Source organism: Candoia aspera, chromosome 1 (assembly GCF_035149785.1).
Source record: "Candoia aspera isolate rCanAsp1 chromosome 1, rCanAsp1.hap2, whole genome shotgun sequence".
In the NCBI taxonomy this organism is placed as follows: domain Eukaryota; kingdom Metazoa; phylum Chordata; class Lepidosauria; order Squamata; family Boidae; genus Candoia; species Candoia aspera.
This window is the reverse complement of record NC_086153.1, coordinates 9348187-9369797: the sequence shown is the minus strand read 5'-3', so window position 1 is coordinate 9369797 and position 21611 is coordinate 9348187. Positions and strand designations below refer to the sequence as shown.

The following is a 21611-nucleotide window of genomic DNA, read 5'->3' as shown; positions in this document are numbered from 1 at the left end:
GATGGCTTGTAAGTCATTTCTACCCAAACTGTCTTAAACAGGCTTGCCAGTCATGGCTGGCTAACCATCTTTGCACAATTCTGGCACAGTCAACTGTTTTAAAAATTGTGGTTGTTTTATCCTGTTTTTATTTTGTTTTTAATTGTTAGCCACCCAGAGTCACGTACATGAGATGGACAGCCATATAAATTTACTAAATAAATCAATCTGCCACACTACTGGCTTTTTGATTTATTAAATATTCTAGTGCATTTTAAAATCAATCTGCAATGTTTCCACATCACTCTCAATATCTGAGATCTCAAACGTGTTCAGCAGATGATGTCTATATTCTTGCAAGCTTAGAGCTCACAGACCACCATTATTTACCCAAACGCAGCTCAGCCTGAACTGCCCAATAAAAATTGAGTACAGTGAATACTAGTCAATCAATGCTCAGTCTTTCTATTTCAAACTAGCCAACAGGTTTGAGTGTACTATACCCAAAATTTTCAGTGCTCCTTGAATTAACAACCACTATTTCCTCCTTCCTCTGCAAAAAGAATAGCAATTACGTTTCTTAGCTTCCCACTTCACAAAGGCTATACATTTGTCCACATGTACATGTATTTGGTGGCTTCTAAAACATTCCTCCCACTTGGATGCAATGATGGAGGTTGCAAAGAAGGACTGATGATTGAAACTATTAACATACACTGAGAAGCCTCAAAAGTATTCTTTTCAACATGGCACCAGATAACCGTGTAGCGGAAAGAACTCTGTGAAAAAGGCATTGTAGTGAATCCTGTGAAGGTCTTATTCCAGCAAATGATGACAGTTCAGTTCATCACTTTAATCTGTCATTATCAGTTTACTGTGATCATCAGGAATTCATGAAACTGAGGCAGGAAGGATTGAAATTAAATTAAATTAATGGTGTTAATTAATGTTAATGATAACAATGAGTGTCAGTGTTTGAAAAGGGATAATAATTATTCTGAAATGATTCTAGAATGGTAGGAGAACTGTAACAATGGAGTGAAGTCGCATACCATTGGAGATACTCTCTCAGGAGCCCATTCTGAAAATGGACAGGGTCGTATACAGCCCTGAGTCCTTCTTTCCTTCCTCTCAAAACAGAATAATTACTCTTACTGGAAGCAAGAGGTCAAGGGCTCCTTTAGATTAGCTTGAGATTTAAAGCTTTAAGGTAGACCCTACAAAACTTCACTGCTTGGCCTTAGCCCTTTACTTTCAGTCTCAACTTATCCTCTCTCCCTCCCTTTTCCCATTCAGCTGAAGTCAATGTGAGATCCCAAGACAGGATGTGGCCCTTGAAACTCTTTCTGTGTCCCCCCAGAACCTAGTCTGACCACAACTGCAAAAAAAAAAAAAATCAGCAGCAGGATTCCTCTTGGACTAGAAAACACACCAAAAATGTGGTACATCCTTAATTTTAGTTTTTTAAACCAAGAACTTCCCTACACTCCCCTGAAACTCCCCCAAATCCTGACTCTATTCATCGCTCCACCCACTGGGACCCTTATCCTCCCCAGCATACTACAGCAGCCCCCAGCCTTACCAGTTTACCTGGTTCCTGCCCACACATCACCAATGGTTCCCAAATGTATATTATCTGGGTGTATGTGCATCAGTTCTGAACACTTTTTTTGGCTTCAGAGGATTTCAATGTTCAAGTGCCCTCTACCCTCCATTCCTCTCCTCCAGGTCTCAGCCTGTACTTAAACTGGATCTGTTTGAATATTAGGATGTATACCATCTTGACAACTAAATGCTAAAAGGCTGTGCATAAAGACCGTTAACACAACTGTCTGACTCAACGCAAGGCAGCATCTTGCAAAAACATCATCATCATCATCACCATCATCATCCTTCCAGCCTATAAACCATTCAAGCTGGCTATCCACTTCAAACAAACACCATTCAAAACCCAACGAAACATAAGATAATCAAAGTAATAGCAGCTGAACAAGAAGGTCTTAACACCTTTCCTGAGAGTAGGAAGGGAGTTCTCCAGGGCTCAGGAGCAATGCAGAAGGCCTTTCCCAGGGTCTTTAATGTCCTATGCTAACAGTGATAGCAAGGAGAGGCAAGAAACAGCAGAACGCTTACTTCATGGGAGGAACTTCATCTATCCGATTGCCAAGCTGGGACTCGTGAGATTTGCTCCTCGTGAGGGTTGGGAAGTTGGGCAGCAGCTGGAAAACCTTTCGGCTGGGTGGAGGTGGAGTCCGTGGTGGCTTCCCCCTCTTGAGCTGGGGGGTGGTAGGTGGGGTAATGGCAGTACTGTGAGGAGTTCTGAGGTTTCGCCGCCCACCGTGAGTGGGGAAAGCAAACGATTCCAAGAGGTTATCGGCAAAGGCAGGGGGGCCTTGACTCGTGGGCAAGTTGTCCGAAGAGGGGATGGTGGAGACCGAGACAGAACGGGGCTGTGGGCCGTTGCCTCTCAAAAGGGAAAGGTTGCCCTGCATCCACATGAGCCCTGGAGGGCAGGGGGAAAGTTCAGAAGGAGGCATCAAACTGGTTTCCCGGCATACATCAGGTGGATTCCACACCAGGTGGTCTTTGTACTCTCCACCTGCATGGAAATATTAAGACTGTTCAAAGAAAGCCATAGATGCAGCAGTGAGGAGCAGATGGGGCACAACAGACTAAGGAGATGGATTTTTTTTTTTTTTTTTTTTGCTGGCAGCTGTAATTTCAAGGTAACCTCTGCCTGCCTTGCTACAGTTCCATGTTCTGCCCTTTTGTCTCTCGTTCACTGAGACTAGCAAGTTCAAATGTATAATGGGATATCTCAGCCCACAGAAGGAATGGGGGTGGAGAAAGCGTCTCAGAAGGTACCCCCCCTAGTTCTCTGGAAAGTAAAAGCAAGAGAGGGGAGAAGGGCTTTTCAACTTGCAAGATGCTCTTGCTGAAACCTACTTACTGAAACCCTAGTGTTAATACTCATGGCTTTGGTTTCCTGCCTGGAGTACTTCGAAGAGCTGACAAAAGCCACACCCTCCATCTCTTCTTAGCCTCTGGGCCTTCAATCGCAGGGGATGATCATGTATTTGTTATGACTGGCCGCCCACCTCACAAAGATGACGCTGAGTAGTGTACAGAAATTAAAACACAAGGCTGACTTACTTCCCAAAGTTCTTGTAAAAGGAGGGCAAGCCTTTGCCTCCCCCCACCCCAGGATGTTACTGAACTCCAACTCCCAGCAGCCCTAGCCAAAACGGCTAATGAGGAAGATTGCTAGGAAGCGTAGTTCAACAACATCTTTCTGGCCCTGCAAGGGATTATTGACATAACATAGGGGAAACGCTTTAAACAACTGCTCAAGTCAATAAAGTAATATTTATTTATGGCAGTAATTTGTATGGTGCCTATTTTCAGACTATAGGCATAATATTAAGATAGAAAAAGATGCCTTTAAAAAAAAGAGCCAATAAATAAATGCCATTAAACCCGTGTAGAGCATCCGATCCAACTGCGAAAGCTGCTGTATGGAACTAGAGCAGTGTTTCTCAACCTTGGCCACTTGAAGATGTGTGGACTTCAACTCTCAGAATTGAATTCCTTGCTGGCTGGGGAATTCTGGGAGTTGAAGTCCACACATCTTCAAGTGGCCAAGGTTGAGAAACACTGAACTAGAGGGACATCTGGCTGAGGCTTGAGCTGAGCCTTGATTCAGGCTATTTGCAAATTCCATCTGTATTATGGAAAAAGCCTTTTTCCCACTTCAGGCCACTGGCTGAGATTTCTCTCCCACCCTCCACTGCAAACAGCAGGCACAAGGGGCCTATCTGGATTTGGGCAAAGCGTGTACCCTCCAAAATCCCTATCTACACTCTGCCAGCGTCGAGAAGCAAGATTAAACCATCCATGCTTGCTGTTTTTAAATATTAACAGGCATTCAGCACACTTGCTAATTGCTACATCTCTCTCATCAAGCCTGACCCTCTAGTTTATGCAACGTCTCTAATGCACACGATAAGAGCTGAAGGTATGAATAAAGCCCTAAAACAGGAGTGGGGGATCTTCTTTTCTTTTGCTGAGAATCCTATTCCCAGGGGGTAGGAAGCAGTCTAACATGGCCACATGAGGATCGTGGGCACGGAACCCAAAGCAGAAAGCACTCCATAAAGCAGGAAACCCCAAAATAAAATTCATTCAATTTCACTTCCCTTTAAATCAGATGCGGTTAACTGGACTATTCTCCACTTCCTTTTGATAAATTCTCCTCCCAGGTCAAACATTTTGATATGGCATTAACTTTGGAGGTTTGGGGGCTGCCCCCAAGGCTTTTAAGAGCCACCTTGAAACTCCCTCCCTCTCTCCTTCCCGGCGTTCAGCCCACCTTAACTCCTCCACCTTCGGAGGTCTGAGCTGCCCGTCTGCAAAACCATCTCACTGCTGCTGCCATAGCGCTTGTCTGCTCCCGCTTTCCCCAAATCCCCTGCCTCTTCTCCCTCCACCCAGCTCCACCAAGAAGCCTTTGTTACCCATCCGTGTTGCCTTCCGCAAGCAGGTAAGGGCTCCGTTCAGCCGGGAACATTCCTCTGTGCTGGCCCCGTATCTCTTCATCGTGTCTTTGACTTTCAAGTCGTTCATTTCCAAGAAGGCATCGAGAGTGAGGTCCTCAGGAATCCTCTGCAGAAAAGATGGGTGGGGAGATACGTTAGAAGAGGGTCAGCTTCCTTCTCCCCACCCCCAGGAAAGTTTTCAGAGATTAAGTTTAGCCTGGTTAGGGTTGCTCTCTGCAGTATTTGGGGGCTGAATGATCACCCTTTGTGGTTAGGCGATCCTGAAGGCTTTTGCCAGGATAAGAACAGAGACCCCAACGCAATGCATTCAAAGCATGCAGCAGCTGCTCCGGCCCCTAATCCTTCCTGCTTTTCTCTCTCTCTTTTTAAAACAAGAACAAAGGAAGACGACATGTATGTGCTGTTCTATGGTCCAGTCACTCCGGCTTTCGGGCAATGACGAGGCAGAAGCGGGAAAGGCTGGCGGAGTTTCATGCTCCGTCAACCCTACAAGCAAAGAGCGATATTGTGCGCTGACCTTTGCCGGAATCGCAATGGTGCCAAAACATTCCACCCAGCATCGCAACAGCCAGAAGGGCCTGTTACAGCCAGCTTGGAAGAGCACATCCCAATGCTTTAAAGAGGCTTGGAGCATGCCTGGCTGTATGTTATGGGAGTTGTGAGCCAACACATCTGGAAGCAACAAGATTGGGGGAAGCTGACTTCAATCAGCTTGGTACAGCTGTGGGGGGGCAAACTTTCACAGTAGCCTTGGGCTGAACCTGGGCTTGGAGTCGCGTTCCATCCTCCAGAAAGAGTAGTAGTAGTAGTAGTAGTAGTAGTAATAATAATAATAATAATAATTATTATTATTATTATGGTAATCTACAGTTAGATTCACAGGCAAAGACTGGTGAAAACTTCATAATCCAAGTCCCAACCAAGGACCTAAGAATTATTAAGGAAGCGTCTGAGGATAAAAGCAGTTCTAGGCAGGGTTTTTCTTTTTGTAAGGTTAGAGTGTTCAGGCCCGAAAAATTCAAAATTTCCAAATATCAAGCGAGTCCTTTAGGTATTGCTCCAAGGGCTCCAGTCACAATTGATATAACAACAGATTTCTTCTTCCATAAGCGTTCAACTTCAATCTGCAAAGCCCAGTATTTTGTAATTTTTTTGGATTGTTTTTCCTTATTATTATTATTAGTAGTAGTAGTAGTAGTAGTAGTAGTATACTGCCTGACTCCCAATGATTCTAATACTAGAGGCCAACACAACAACTAAAATGGATTTATTTGAAACTGGCTTTCAAACATAATTAAAATCAATTCATTAATACGATTACTCTCCAAAGGCAGGCAATTAATTATTTTTATTTAATAGTCTCCCCTTCGGCCCATTAACAATTACAATTTGATAACAGCTCTGGAAGGTCTTGAGGGACACACACACACACACATACACACACACCAGCTTCAGTTATACATCTTAGCTCTAAGTTATTATTCCCTCCATCTTGAGAACCGATCTGTGAGGGGGAGAGGGAGAGAAAGTCTTTCCAAAGGCCAACTAACTAATTAACTAACTAGCAAGTCCAAAGTACAGATGAGATTCAAACTGGGAGCATGCAGATCCCAAGCACCAAGCTGCATCAGCTGTCAAAATACAGGCTTTGCCTTAATACATGAAAGCGCATGTGGGGAGACTGGAAAGGAAAAGGACCACATGCAGCCCAAAAGCGTGCTGGGGAGGGTTGGATAACTGAAGTAGGCCAAGATCCAAGTCACGAAGCCAAGGAGCTGCAGCATGTGCTAGAAATTTGTTCCAACACCAGATGATGCAAGGACATGGCTTAATGTGTACTCTACTTGCATAAGGCAACAGCTTCTTGCTTTCAGAAGGGCTTGGTTTTTCCCCACTTTTCTTCTCCTGAACAAATACCAAAAAAGAAAAAAAAAGGGGGGGGTGTCCATATAAGCCAGCCAGAAGACACAGAACTGGAATTATCCACCCTGAGCAACATCAAACACCAAAGACGTTGGACAGAAAAAGGAGCAGTGAAAATTTTGAGCCAAAATGACAACATTGCCCAGAATCCTTCTGTCTCCAGTAAAGTAATCACAGGGAACCAATCCTGCGCCTTTACTTGCTATCTAGCTCCAAGCTCTGGAACTTGGTCAGGCTGGGCAAACGTACGGCAAGTCCCTTGACATCTTCTGGCTTTTCTTCTGCCAGCTGTCCCTGGTGAGGTGACTTGTGGTTATCAGTGTTGATGAGGGCCGGGCAACTGTGTCTGGGAGGCACCATTTTGATTTCCTGCCATGCTCAGGGCAATGCTATTTTAGACACCCAAGGAAGTGCTGGTGATGTGCCAAGTTAGAATCCTAGCACCTGGCAGAGGACACTCCAGGTGAACCCTTGGCCAACTCTTTCCAGTCTGAGAAATTTAGCGCTGGTGGTCACCCAGTATGCTTAACTGAGTTGGTGAAAGTCTAAGAGTTGCAACTATCTGTATCAGATGGCAAGACAAAGTACCAGGACTGAAGCTTTATCTAGCCTAGGGTTTCTCAACCAGGGTTCCACGGCACCCTATGATTCCACGAGAGGTCACTAGCAGTTCCCTGGGAAATCACGATTTATTTAAAAAATTATTTCAAATATGGGCAACTTCACATTAAAGAGGTAAGTTTCATTCTTTATTTTTAGTATAAGAACACTGTGAATGCATATCTACAGGCCTACCCATGAAACTAATATAATAATTTTATAACTTCTGGCCTATATTTGAGCCTGAATGTGCAGGGGTTCCCTGAGGCCTGAAAAATATTTCAAGGGTTCTTCCAGGGTCAAAAAGTTGAGAAAGGCTGACCTAGAGCATGTCTACCATCAGTTCAGACACTGCTGATGAGAGCACAGACCCAGTGGGCAGGTCATGTCACTCGTATGCCAGACGAGCACATACCCAAGCAGCTCCGTTTTGGGGACCTCTCTGCTGGAAGACATGGATGGCAGAAGAAACATTTCAAGGACACATTAAAGGCCTCCCTGAAGTCGCCTGATATAGTCACAACCACCTGGGAACCACTGGCACAAAATTGCTCTACCTAGCGTGGCCTCATCCACAAGGACTGTCAAGCTTATGAAGCAAGGCACACTACTGAAGCACAACGTAGGTGTGAGCTGCGTAAGACCAGAACCACTAGCACAACTGCAGTGCCCACACGTTTGTCCAACATGAGCAAGAACATTCGGTGCCCGAACTGGCCTGATCAGTCATCTTCGGACACACATCTAGTCTTAATGTGATTTAAAAAAAAAAACATGGTATCAAGGTCTTCATCGACCACAACAGACGGACAACAAGAGCTGCAACTATAAATGTGCATAACTTGATTAGTGTGAAGCCAGGAAAAAAACTAAGGTTATCACTCATCAAGCTTTGCATATTTCGCAAATGTAGGTGTTCATGTGTATCCTGGTTGGTTAGTTTAATGCTCAGCGTAGGACAGTCCCTGAGAATGGGTTACTTCGGTACCCAGGTGAAGTATGTAGCTTGGAGGACAACAGACACATCCCATTACTTGGGTAAGGCATGTGACTGACTTTGCCCTGTGACTTCAGCTCCACTGTCTTCCCACCAAGCCAGACGATGGTTTTTCCCTTCTTAACAACCCGACGCAATCATGCGTAAGATACATCAGCTTCCAGGTACAAAGGGCAAACTGCCACACAACCCTGAAATGGTTTGAAAGTGACAACTGAGAAGATCCAGCCCAACGCTTTTGCCAACCCACAAAGAAAACTGTCTTTGCCATCAGTACACGTTCATCTAGGCCAGACGAAACAGTACCAAACAAGTAGCACCCACGGATAAAAGGGTTACATGCCTTTAAGAGGGATTAAAAGATATTAAAAAGGAGTGGCATGGTTGCATTTCATCACCAGAGCGAAGTATATCCTTGAAAGCTGGCTGGGTAAATCCATGCACAGCTGAGTCCTGAAAGGGACTGACTGAAAACACAGAAAAATAGATAGGAAGAATTGACAAAACAGTTTTATCAGCCTCCTCAATAAACATACCCTTATTTATTTACCTGATCAGGTAGGTTGAGCGTTAAGAAATAGTGATTGGCCCAAAGTCACCCAGTAGGGGTGCGCAAAACATTTCATTGCAAACCATTTGCAGCCCAAAAGTTTTTCCAAATGCCACATTTCAGGTGCTAAGTGGGCTGTTTTGAGAATATTTGTAAGAGCTTTGAGCTGGACAAAGAGCTGTTCTGGACTTGAAGCACTTGCGTGTTGTGCTTGAGACAGAGCATTTCGTAGTCTTTGAAATAGGATGTTTCATGAGGTTTGGTGCTTACTGCCCATCAGTTTTCCATGGCTGAAGGTAGATGTGAACTTGACTCTGCCTATCCTAGTATAAGAGCTGCACAGCATTACAGGATAATATGCCCTATCACTCCACCCCTGTCCTTGGTGATCTCCAAAAGCTAAGCGGAGAAGGACCTGGTTACTTTCTGGATGAGACACTTCCAGAACATCTCCAGGCTTTGGGCTAGGGTTTCTTAACCTTGGCAACTTGAAGATGGGTGGACTTCAACTCCCAGAATTCCCCAGCCAGCCATAAGAGGAGCAACAGAGTATATGCAATCCAGTGCAATGAGGAGTGTTCTGAGCTCTACACTGGGGAAACCAAACAGCCTTTACACAAGAGGATGGCCCAACACAGGAGGAGCAACAACACAGGACCAGAATCAGCAGTTTACCTTCATCTAAAAGAAAAAGGACACTCATCTGAGGACAACAATGTTCACATTTTGGACAGAGAAGATAGGTGGTTTGAAAGAGGGGTTAAGGAATCCACTCATGCCAAAGTGGAAAATCCTTCCCTCAATAGAGGTGGAGGCCTCAGACACAACTTGTCCCCCATTTTTCATGCTGCTCTTTCATCAGTCCCCAGGAAGATTAAGACTACCAGGAAGGCCACTCTTAACAATCCACTTGGGGATGAGCAAGGGATTTAGGAGTAAGACATCCCAAGGATAATCCACACCTCCTGGCACAATTAACAAGCCATTCAGGTGTAGGGACCATGCAGCCACCCTGGAAGACATATACGGGGTCCCCTTACCAACCTTTGCCCAGACTGAAGGAGCGGCTTGGACAAGCAGTGAAACGTTTCTACCAAAAAGAAAGAAATCCAGTTGCCATGACTCAACCTACAGACAATTCCACCTGGATGACTGAGAATCTTCATCGACATACACCCATCTTCAAGTTGCCAAGGTTGAGAAACCTTGCTTGAGGCTGTAGATCACAAAGCCGAAAAACATTCTAGAAAAAGGCAACAGCAAACGACTTCCATTTTGTGGCCAAGAAAAGTATATGGACAAGACCGTGAAATCATCAGAAGCGGTGTTCAGCTTGAAGGTGACTTGACATCTGAGATCAGAAGACAGTCTCCTCCACCAAATCACACAAATAGCCACAAACAATTATATTAAAGAGTAGTATGAAGCTGAAAAAGTCATGGGTAAGGAAGATGGGGTGTGGAGGGAGGAAACTGCACCAGCAAACTAAAATCTGGGATTAAAAAGTCACTAACATTTTAAAAAAAATGTCTAGGCAAGATTGAAAATAAACACAATCACAGAAAAATATAAATACTTTTGGATAGGAGACTACCATGAAAAGCTCCAACAATCCTTTTTAGCCAGTGAGCAGACTCCAGTCTCTTCAAATGCCACCTTCCTGATGTGCTGGACAATTCCCACCCTTCCCAGACCAAATTGCATGTTTTCTAGGGATGATGAGAGCAATGCAAACATCTGGAACACTCCAGCTCAAGGAACGCTGATTAGTCTGCTCATTAACGTAATTATGCATGCTGAAAAACTGGCAATCCCCACATTTTACTGTGCTACCTTCTCACATAATCTGTTGCCAGAACTGGATCCTGGAACATGTTGTTAAAGCTTACCAACAGGCTGGCTTGCACCCAGGATCTTAAAAGCACCACGTGAACAGTTATTTTTGTCAAAAGGCAACCTGCAAGTTTGTTTTCATTGGATTTTGTAAAAGAAGCTTCTGGATCCTTTGGTACAGACTTCATAACCAAATTAGCCTTTATTCAAATACTGTCAGGGAACCCTTACACCCAGATTCAAAACATAAAACAACAGAGACATTTAGTAGCTCTGCTGAATTCCTGAGAGTTGTTAAATTTTATAAAAAGCAAGCATGTTGTTCTCATGGTTTAAAATGAAGACAGAATGTCATATAGATTCTGAGGCAAGAATGGGTTTTTGAAAAGATTACTTTTTTATCTCCCTAATCCCCCCATCCTCTTTTATTGCAAATTTCGTGTTCCAAGTTTGAAAGTGCCTTTGGCAAAGGACAGGTTTCTAGGCCTGTTGGAGGCAGAGCTACAGAACTCTTAAAATCTGTTTTCATTTCCCACAAAATTACACTTGGGAACAGTGCAGGAAATTAAAATAGTGCACCTCCAAGTCAATACTTTGCAGGTCAGAGTCCAGGCTTGTATGCCCACCCACTCCTGGAAGTCTGAATCTCTTCTTCAGAGTCCCTATTTAGACAGAGAAGACCCCAGGCTGATTTTTTCAGGCAGGGCTGGAGAAAAGACTCCCGTGTGAAGAATTACCGCTATTCAACAGCTGGGTTCACATATGCCACATCTTGGCTTGTTTTAATCATGATTTGTTGAATAAACCACAGTGATTGGTTCATAGACTATAGTCTGTCATCAGGCATGGTTTCCAAACCAGAATGTAAGCCAAATCATCTCAGTTACAAGCACCAGCCTTTGGAGGAAGAGGCCAAAAGAACAGAAGTGAAGGGGTATAACAGCGCACAAACCCTTCCCTGAGTCCGGGGACTGGGAGGCTCCTGGTCAACCCTGATGTTGTTCTAGGGCAGTGTTTCTCAACCTTGGCAACTTTAAGATGTGCGGACTTCAACAGTTAAAGTCCACACATGTTAAAGTTGCCAAGGTTGAGAAACACTGGTCTAGGGCATTGGGGGAAATGGCAGGAAAGAGGGCTGCCATTTTAAATTTCCCATGATGCTTCAGAGCTAGGCCAGCAAACTTCCCATAGTCCCCTGGATCAACATATATTAGCTCCCTGAGGTTCAAAACAAACATGAACAGAGCAAGATCGGTTTCTAGAGACTTTATCTTTTGAACTTCTTTCTTTTTATGTTCTCACAACATGCCCAACCTGATTACTGAATTACCACATCTTTTGGGTTGGACAGTACACCGAACCACAAATTAGCCAATCAGGGAGGATTTGCATGTCACACCCACAAAAAACTACCGAAGGCCAATTTGTGCTATGATTCTATGATTCACTCCCCCCACCCACATCAGTCAATAGCAGTAGCTGATGCTGCTCAGATGTTGAGAGTTGGCCACTAAACTCCATGAAAAGGGCTTAGCTACCCATTACACACTGGGCAGCATTTTTGTAGCCAGAAGCTTCAGTCTGAGGCTGCAGAGAGCAGAGCCCGCGGCATAGTTTGAAAAGTTTATCCCTTCCCTGATTTGGGGGCAGGTATTAAGAGACAAAAGGGACTTGAAGCTCCTTATTTTGATCCCATCCAGAATGTGATCCTAGTGTTTCTGGGTCTGCAAAAAGAGGCCTTTTTAAAAAGTTTCAACATGAATCTTTTATTTTGAAAAATCATCAGCCAACAACACTGCCAACTTGGATCTAGGGATCCTGTTGGTTTCCTGCTGAAAATCCCCTCTCACTGTTGTTTGGGCTGACAGCATGATTTAATACGGATATACAGCATGGGTCATACTAACGAAGTTTTATTGAGGAAAAAGAAAAAAAAACTTTGTCTGAACTGCTATCTATGGCTTCTCAGCAACCAGGAAGGGTTGGTTCCTTAATCAACATTAGGCTGGATCCTTGCTCAGCACGTGGCGCACCGCTTAGAAATGCATAAGGGTTTTGCAATTGCGGCTTACGTGTCAAAGGTCAGAATTTAGGCTAAGTAGAACCCAGGACAGCTGTCAGCCCTAGAGGAATGCACCCTTTGGAGTTACACAGACACAACTGCAATATTCTAGCACAAGCAAGCTATTATTAGCAAGTGAGATCAGTGCCAACTTGGGGAGAAACATGGAAGCCTTGTTCTTATTAAGACAGCAGGCCTGTACCTGAGCTGTGCCGTCCCAGCTAGTAACCGAGGGAGCTCTAAGGTGTGAAAGCTCCTCATACAAATATGCTCCCTGAATCTAGAAAGCTAGCATATCAAGGACAGAGAGTAAGTCTAGCAGAGACTTCACCCTTGATATTTACTTTGCTAAGTTGTTCTGAATGAAGGCTGGTAGGGTTAGAAGCCTGAAATAGACTCCATTCAGATACATTCCCTATATCAGCATTTCTCAACCTTGGCAAGTTTAAGATGTATGGACTTCAACTCCCAGAATTCCCCAGCCAGCCATGCTGGCTGGGGAATTCTGGGAATTGAAGTCCATACATCTTAAACTTGTCAGGGTTGAGATACACTGCCCTATACTGTGACTACTACTATATTAAGGAAGGAGAAAAGTTTGAATGGAGACTTAATCCCTGATGCTTGCTTTCCTAAGTTCAAGACTGCCTTTTCTGTCCCTTGCTCTTTTTAAATACGGTGGGACATTCTGCCATGTCAACTCCCAAGTGAAGGAAAAGGGGCATATTTGCTGCCCTAGCAAGAGACAGATTGAAGGTTCCCCTCCTGCCCAACCCATCCAAGTTTCTTCACAGGAATTTTAGAACATCTGAATGGCAAGCAAGTAATCTAAACACAGCAAAGGAGATTTTATTTAAACTCTCCTAGTGCCTTTAATTTGGCAGAGCAAAGAAAACTGCGGAACGTGCTGCCAATTCCCATGTTATGACATCCAAGGCTCAGATTTATATACTCCAAAACTGGATCCGTGGAATAAATCAGAAGCTATCTTTAAACCATCACTCATATATGGCACATCAGTAGCAACTTAAGTAGACACACGGCCTACATCTGAGTGTAAATCTATTATGAAAACCCCAAATCCCACACTGGGCATCATTAGGAACAGATCTGCCAATACCAAAATGCCACTATAAGACAGTGCAGTCATGTTTGGAAAGCTATATAAACTTTAGGTCAATGTATCTCAAAAAGGATTTGGTGTGAGTTTTGGTGCTGGAGGAAAATTCTGAGTGCCTTGGACTGCAAGAAGATCAAACCAGTCCATACTCCAGGAAATAAAGCCAGACTGCTCACTTGAGGGAATGATATTAAAGGCAAAACTGAAATACTTTGGCCACATAATGAGAAGACAGGACACCCTGGAGAAGATGCTGATGCTAGGGAGAGTGGAGGGCAAAAGGAAGAGGGGCCGATCAAGGGCAAGGTGGATGGATGATATTCTGGAGGTGACGGACTCGTCCCTGGGGGAGCTGGGGGTGTCGACCGACAGGAAGCTCTGGCGTGGGCTGGTCCATGAGGTCACAAAGAGTTGGAAGCGACTAAACGAATAAACAACAACAGTGAATTTCAAAAGAAACAGAAATCAGCAAAGGGACTTCAGCAAAAACTCCATCCCTACAACCAGAGGGATATTTTAATGGGCAGCTGACTACAGTAATTGATTATCTGCCATCAAGTCAGTGTCAGTCTTAGTGACCATATAGACTTTTCTCCAGATCATCTGTCCCCAACCTGGCCCTGAATCCATCCACCTGGTCCCCTTCTTTTTCTCTTTCCTTCAACCTTTCCCAGCTTTATAGACTTCTCAAAAGAGCTAGACTTTTGCCTAATGTGTCCAAAATAGGATTATTTTAATGTGCAATGCAGATTTTTGAGTGAGATGGGTGGTGACTAAATTTGAAATATAAATAAAATAAAATAAATATGAATAAATAATTAACTATGGCAATTTTCCTCCAGACATTGCTAGGCAAATGACCCTTATATCAAACAGGCAATGTTTTATCTCCCTTCTATCAATTTTTTCACGCTTCTTGCTAATTTTGTGGATAACTGCATAAAGTTTTGGGCAAGGTGGCTTCTGTCATTGTTCCTTATTGCTTCTCATGTGCACCACTTTCTCACTTTTGTATTGTGCAAAAATTTAGCAGTCTAGAATCACAAACACTGAGTGCACGGGTTAGCAAATCAATTTCACACTTGTTCATAAATCCTGCCATTTGGGAGGAGAGAACAAGGGAGGAAGGCTCCAGAAAAAATGGATTTGTGATAGGGTGTGAACGGAAGATTTGAACAGAGATACAATTAGCATTTTCCAAGGGAAAGTATGGAACGGAAATATAATGTACTGTATGGATAGTACAGCTCAGTTACAACAATAAAGAATGGCAAAGCCATTGTTTGGTGAAGACCAGTTGGTGTCTGGGCACAGTTTAGGAGCAATGTTCATTTGTACTGGGGTTTTTTTTTCCCAGCTAGATTAAAAAGTGAGAAATTGAGGAACATTCATCTCCTGTTTTTCTGACACCACACACACTTTCCCTCAATTTTATTCCCACAACTACCATTAAGAGAAGACCAGACAGAGAGAAAACCACTGGCCCAAATCACAGAGAGTTATGAGATGAAATGGAGACTTGATCCTGCGTTTTCCTGACCCACATCCAGCCCCTTAATCATTATATCAACCTGCCTTAGAAATCTCAGGGTCATCCAATGAAGGTTAAAAAAAAAATCAGGACAATAAAAGGCAAAGCGTCAAGCCGTATGTTATAAAACAATGGAATTCATGAATTTAAAACGTGGTTACCATCACCAATTTGGACAATTCTAGACAGCGTAGGAAGGAAAAGCTGGCTACCAGTCATGATGGTGACAAGTTTTTATTTGTTCTGTAGGGAAGGATACTTCTGTAAACCAAAATAATTGTGCCAATTTCCTGTTGTTGGAAAGGTCTGTTGCACCTTTAGTCAGTGTTTTGCATGATGCTTTTCTTTCCCTGTTTAACAGCAGCAAGGAGGAGTAAATAATAAATAAATCCAACCATCACTTTCAAGGAGTGCTAGAAAATGACCTTTACTAAACCAACTTGCGCTCCAAGCATACAAAAGTTTATCCCATTTAAGAGAACATGTTCGCACAAGCGAGAATTCAGAGATGTGTGGAGTTGAAGAGGTGAAACTAACTGCTCAGGTAAAAAAACAGGGGTTAGCAACGCAGCACCCAAGGACTTCAGTGCGCCCCAGACTCCTCACTTGGGATCCATCACGCTCCAGGACATCATATATTTTTATCAGAAGAATCTTAAATAATAAAAAAGAAACAAGCATGCTCCAAAGCTCAAACGTTTAGGATCTTAAATCTTATTTATGCTACAAAGATCCCATTGGGATAGCAGAGAACATCCTGGGAAATTAGGAAACAAATGGAAATAGTGGCAAAAGCAAAACAGGGCACAAATGTTACAGGCTGGATCGATTCAACAGTTAATTAAAAAGAGCAATTGGTATTCCCAACAAATCAGTTATATCAGCTATACCTAGAGACCTTACTGATGAGGAGACAAAATTGTGGCCTTTCAAAGGTTGCTGAGCCAATACGCGAAGCATCCCTCCATGTTGGCCGTGCTGTTCTGGAGTGGCAGAAACACAAACCTGTCTAAAAATGAAACTTTTTACCTGGAATGCTTTCCCTGCTTCAGAAATACAGAGGATGAGTTGCAGTTGCCTAAATGCTCAAGAAAAGTTTTTTTCTGAGTGAGATCAAAGGTGGCCTTAAATCTCATGTCTTAGGAATGAACACCAGTACAGATCATGCCTTCGGTGCAAAACTGATCAACTGATTCCCTTCTACTAATACTTCAGAAGTTCTTGGCTACATTTAAAAACAAATGATGTGAATAAAATAAAGCAAAGTCCAAATGCCACATCTCAAATTTAATGGATAGGAGGCAAGTGGAGGGAGAAAGAAATGAGAGAAACATTTGTCAACCAACTTCGAACACTGAAGTCTAAAACAGCTTATCAGAGGAGAGGGGAAAACTTTCAGGGCCAAATTTTCTCTAGGATGGTTCTCCAATTGCTATGAAATTTGTTTGGGGACTGCAATCCCCCCAAATTATTTCACTACTCCAACCATTGCAATTTCCCCAATTATTCCAGTGTCGACTTGCTCTAACATGCCTTGAAGATAAGGAATTGTCTTGACTGCTTGGAGCATCCCAATGCAACACAAGCAGGTACACACACATCAACCAACATATACAGGGAAGGATAAAATGGGACACAGGAAGTAAAATAATCCACATCAATTTTCCTGCATTACTTGCTTTCTTGCCCAATCTTGTTTCGTTAATCAAAATCTCAACAGGGGTGTTGCCAGGGCTGGACTTTTGGGTAGAGCAGTGTTATAGAATAAGCAGGGGATGGCAAACTCAGAATAGCTCTGAAGAAAAAGGAAATCAATTTTACCATCTAAAGAACTTTTCCCTGCCCAACTCCTTGAGTCTAAAATTAGCTAATTGTGCCACTGAGTCTATAGCGCTTGATTTTCTTCAATGCTATATTTAACATTTCATGAATATGGATAGAACTAGCTTAGGAGACAATGAGTCCTTTTTCCAAGTGATAAGCCCAGTTAGGGGACAGCAGGCTGATTCCAAAAAATGGTGCACTAAAACCAGACCTATTAATACTTGGATGGGAGACCATCAGGAGATCCTCAGCTGTAAGCTAGACTGGAAAGTCAAAAACACATCTGAGAAGCCAGTGTCAAGCCACTTCTGGGCTGCTGGCTAAAAACTACCCTGCCTGTTGGATAGACAACAGACCTACCTACCTCCAAACCTAGTTTGGAGAAGGCTGGTTTAATACATAGAATCCTTCCAGATTTGGGAGAACTCCAGAAACCTTAGCAATGTTCCCTCCAGATGGGGCACAGATAATTGATTTATATTCCACCTATTGTTTGGGAGTTCGAAATGGTACATACATAGCACTCCCTCCTGTTTTTATTTATTTATTTAGAAAATGTATATGGCCCTCCGTTTTAAGCAAATAACTCTGGCGGTTAACAATACAAAACCAATATAACCCCCCCCCCAAATACAATGAAAAACAAGCATAATAAATACAAAATACAAACCCTGAGGCATCTTACAGACAACATCTCCCCATGTGGGGGAGATGGGCGGTGATAAAAATACGATAAATAAATAAAAATAAATAAACTTACACCGCAAACATGTGTAACGTGTAGTTTCTAGTCCCCAACCCGTATATCAGGCTCTGCTACCACCCAGGCCCTAATGCTGAGGGAAAAGCCAGTTTTTATAGCCTTCTGGAAGGCCAACAGGATTTTTGCCTACAACAACAGCCCTGTGACGTAGACTGGGCTGAGAAAGAGTAGTTATTGCATCTGTGGGCCAGGTCCCTCTCATTTTATCGCTAAAACAACCTTATGAGGTAGGCTGACCTGAGAGAAACTGACTGATCCAAAATCCCCCCAGAATGAGCTCTGCTCTTCTAAATTCTTAGTTATATATTTAAAAAAAAAAAATTAACGGCGAGCTTGCAAACCGATGTCTCCCAAAGAGAAGAAACCAAGGTCTTTTTGCGGTGCCAAATGGGTTTCTGTGAGTTATTGCAACAGGGAACTAACACTGTATTATACTCCCCTTGCTGCAATGTTTGCCCATGGCATTCTCTTCTTCTAAATGCAGAGGGGTTTTTTTGTGAGTGAATGGATGAACATTTCCATACACAAATTGTCCCTTCCATTTCAGCTTAATCGTAAATTAATCAATTGGCACAGGACATAAAAACAGTTAAGAATCATTTGACACAGAGATCAGAAGCAATGAGCTAGCACTGGAGATTGTACCCCTTCAAACCATGGAAAGAAAAGTCCAGATTGGTATGCCTTGAAATACAGGTAGTCCTCGCTTAACAACTACGATTGGGATCAGAATTTCAGTTGCTAAGCAAAGCGGTCATTAAGCGAATCCGACCCAATTTTAGGACCTTTTTTGCGGCGGTCATTAAGCGAATTACCATGGGCGTTAAACTAACGCTAAGAGGGACTGGTCCAGAGTCACCCAATGGGCTTCCATGGCTGACGGGGAAGTAGAACCTGTCTCTCCTTACCCCAATCCTAGTCCAGCACCCCATCAGCATTCTGGCTCTTGGGTTGCCCAAAGTCACCCAGAGAGCTTCTGAGGCTGAGCATGGACTCGAACCAGGTTCTCCCCTCCCCTAGTCCACTGCCTTCACCACTACACCTTGCTCCCTCTTGGCTGCGAGAGAGGAGCTGGTTCAAAGTCACCCAATGGACTTTCTTAGAACCCAGATCTTCCTGCTGCCAGTCCACCACCTTCACCGCTACTCCACTCTGCTCACAGAGAACTGGATGGAGAGATGGGGGACCAGATATTGGTGGCTGAAACTGCAGCAAAGGGGCTGGTTTCACCTACCTCAGGAACCGCAACATCTGGGCAGAGAAGGTCTCTCACACTCCGCAGCGTGACCGGCTGAGTGTCGTTCACGCTCGCAGGAACTTTCCCAGTGGCCCAGTTCCATAAACACTCCATTGTTCAAACTGCAGTCTCTCCCCGAAACTAAAGGATTTGACAACCAGTCATTAGCGTCCCTTTAAACATAGGGTTTATATTCCAGATTTAAAATGGAATGAACGAACCAACAACGTAAGAAAGCAAGCCACGGTTTGAACAAGGCAGAGTTTTCCCACCCCTGAAACCGGGAGCAGCTTGGAAAACATCAGCCCTGGAAAGACAAGCCGCTCTGAGGATCTGTGGAGTCAGCAGATATTTTAAATTGTAGCCAACAGGCTATTTATGAAAAGGGGAGAGGGGGGTCTTGGGGCTTTCCAACCTGTCTGGCAGATTTATTTTTGGAGTTGGCTGAGCAGAAAGGCAACAAAAAGCATCCCAATGTTCATGACCAAGCTGGAAAAATAAAGGGCAGAGCAAAAGAGAAAAAGGCTGATTGTTTGTTTGGAGAAGCCACAGGGGAGGAGTTCATATCTTCTGATATTGATCAGATGGAAAACTAGCTCTCTTTGGACTTTCCCAGCTGGTTCTCTGAATGCACTGCTAAAAGGTCTTTTGAACCTGCTCTCAGGGATATTTGCAAAAGGGTCTGCTCTACTAGTTAAAGATCTTGGAGGTCCACAGTAATCTGGGGTACAGCATGTCTCGGCCAACTATGCCCAGCTTGCCCATCAGGTCCTTGCTGGTTAGGGATGACAGGAGTTGTACTCCTGTTTCTCTGGAAGGCACCAATTTGCGATGTCAGATTAAAACTGGGAAGATTCAAATCACATCTCAGCTTAAATCTCTCTAGTCTCGCTCTGAATGCAAGGGAGAACCATGATCACTAGATTCAGGTTCCCCCCCCCTTTTTTTTAAATAGCACGATACCAGTTCAGTAATATACTGCACACTATCATCAGACTCTTTTTCCAAGTACAAGCCCTCCATAACAGGCTTTACAAGGAGATTAGAAAAATGAGATGGACAAAAAAATCAAGCCACATTGTTTCAAATATAAGAGGAATGTCAAAACATGATAAATTTGAAGAGATTAAAATGTTCATTCTTGCCTAAACAATGGTTCTTCACTTGATAGGAAGCTCTTCAGAAGAGGCTAGGAGGACCTCATCTACCATGGTCCTAAGTAATTCAGGATTGAATTCTCCAATCAGTGAAGTGAAGTGAAGTGAAGTGAAGTGAAGTGAGATGAGTCTAGGTGACAGACCTGTCCTTAAGGATGGTCAGCAAGTTCAGATGTCTTAAGAACTGGAGATAACCTTGATGAGCAGGTAAAAACAGTAGAGCAACCCATGGCTGTCAAGTCCACCATGGGATAAAGAGGATGAAGTTGGCTGTATCTCTTGGGATCTTTGAGGACTCTCTTCAGTAAGCAAATGGTGGAAAGAGGTACAGTATAGGAGACTTCCATGTGAGCAGGAAGGTATTGTCTAGAAACTGAGGCTCTACTCCATCTTTGCTGCAGAAATGAAGATACTGATGTTTGTCCCAAGGTGCAGAGAGCAATCTTGAAGTTGCTCCAGCAGGACTAGATGAGAGCTTTTGACAAGACGTATTACTCCCATCCATGTGTGGCTGGTTGGCTACAAGTGAGCTGGCCAGCCAGGACATTGTTTTCTGGCATGGGGACTTCAGTGCCAAATCTGTGCCATGACATGAAAAACTGGCCAGAATTTGGAATCACCTTGTTGGTTGAGATACCAGACCAGTGGAGAATTATCTGATACAAACAGAACTCTTTGGCCCAGGAAGGTCCAAAGCCCTTCCAAACTGCTGATAGATCTAGTTTATTGATATGTCACAATCTTTCTAGTATGAACCAACTTCCCTGGACACAAAGCTACTGAATTCGGAGACAGAGATGCAATGGTTGTAGCGATCTGTGCCAAGGAAGGGGATGAAAAGGGCCCCCTTCATTCAGGGTGCCTATAGCCAGCCACTAGTGGAGAAGCTTGCTGATACATAGAGGGGGGAGATAGAGATGTGGAGCCTTATGGGATCAGAATCTCATGGAGGTAGCACACTTGCAAGGAACTCATCAGAGACCAGCACATTGAACAAAGGAGGTTGTGCCCACCATCAGGGCCTAGCAATTGAAAAATGAGCTGGTCTTCCCCGGAAGAAACTTCCCATGCAAGTGTTTGAACCTACTGGAGTGGGTGGAAGGTGACTCCCTCGGCAATAACGTCTGTGACCCCCGTGGATTAGATAATATGAAGGGAACAAGAAGAGACTCTCTTAGTTCAGAGAATTTCAAACTGTGTTCTGCAGAGCCTAAGGTTCCACCAGAACTTGATGAGGTTCCATGAGGGATTAAGGGCAAAAAAAGAAGTTCACTCAAGCACCAGGCATCCATAGCAATTTTTTTAAAGTACAGCAAAACTGATGGCCATGATCTTTATCTAGGAAGATGCCTCTCCTGCAAAAAACACCATGGCTGTCGTTTTGTGCATTCCTGACCCGCCTTCTATAAAGCCATCCTACCCCAGCCTCCCTCCCCTTTTTGGAAACAAGGTCAAATGGAAGGTTTGGTGGACTGCCAG

The 21611-nt window shown here is 43.7% G+C and overlaps 1 protein-coding gene across 1 annotated transcript in view; it reads right to left on the bottom strand.

Moving 5' to 3' along the window:
- Positions 1 to 21611, bottom strand: part of KSR1 (kinase suppressor of ras 1) — a 143616-nt gene that overhangs the window by 47021 nt on the left and 74984 nt on the right. The window contains exons 3-4 of the mRNA XM_063297300.1: positions 4494 to 4641; positions 2113 to 2578 (exon numbers count right to left, since the gene is read on the bottom strand). Coding sequence (XP_063153370.1) covers positions 2113 to 2578; positions 4494 to 4602 — 575 coding nt within the window. The 5' untranslated portion in view covers positions 4603 to 4641. The remainder of the gene's footprint in view (positions 1 to 2112; positions 2579 to 4493; positions 4642 to 21611) is intronic.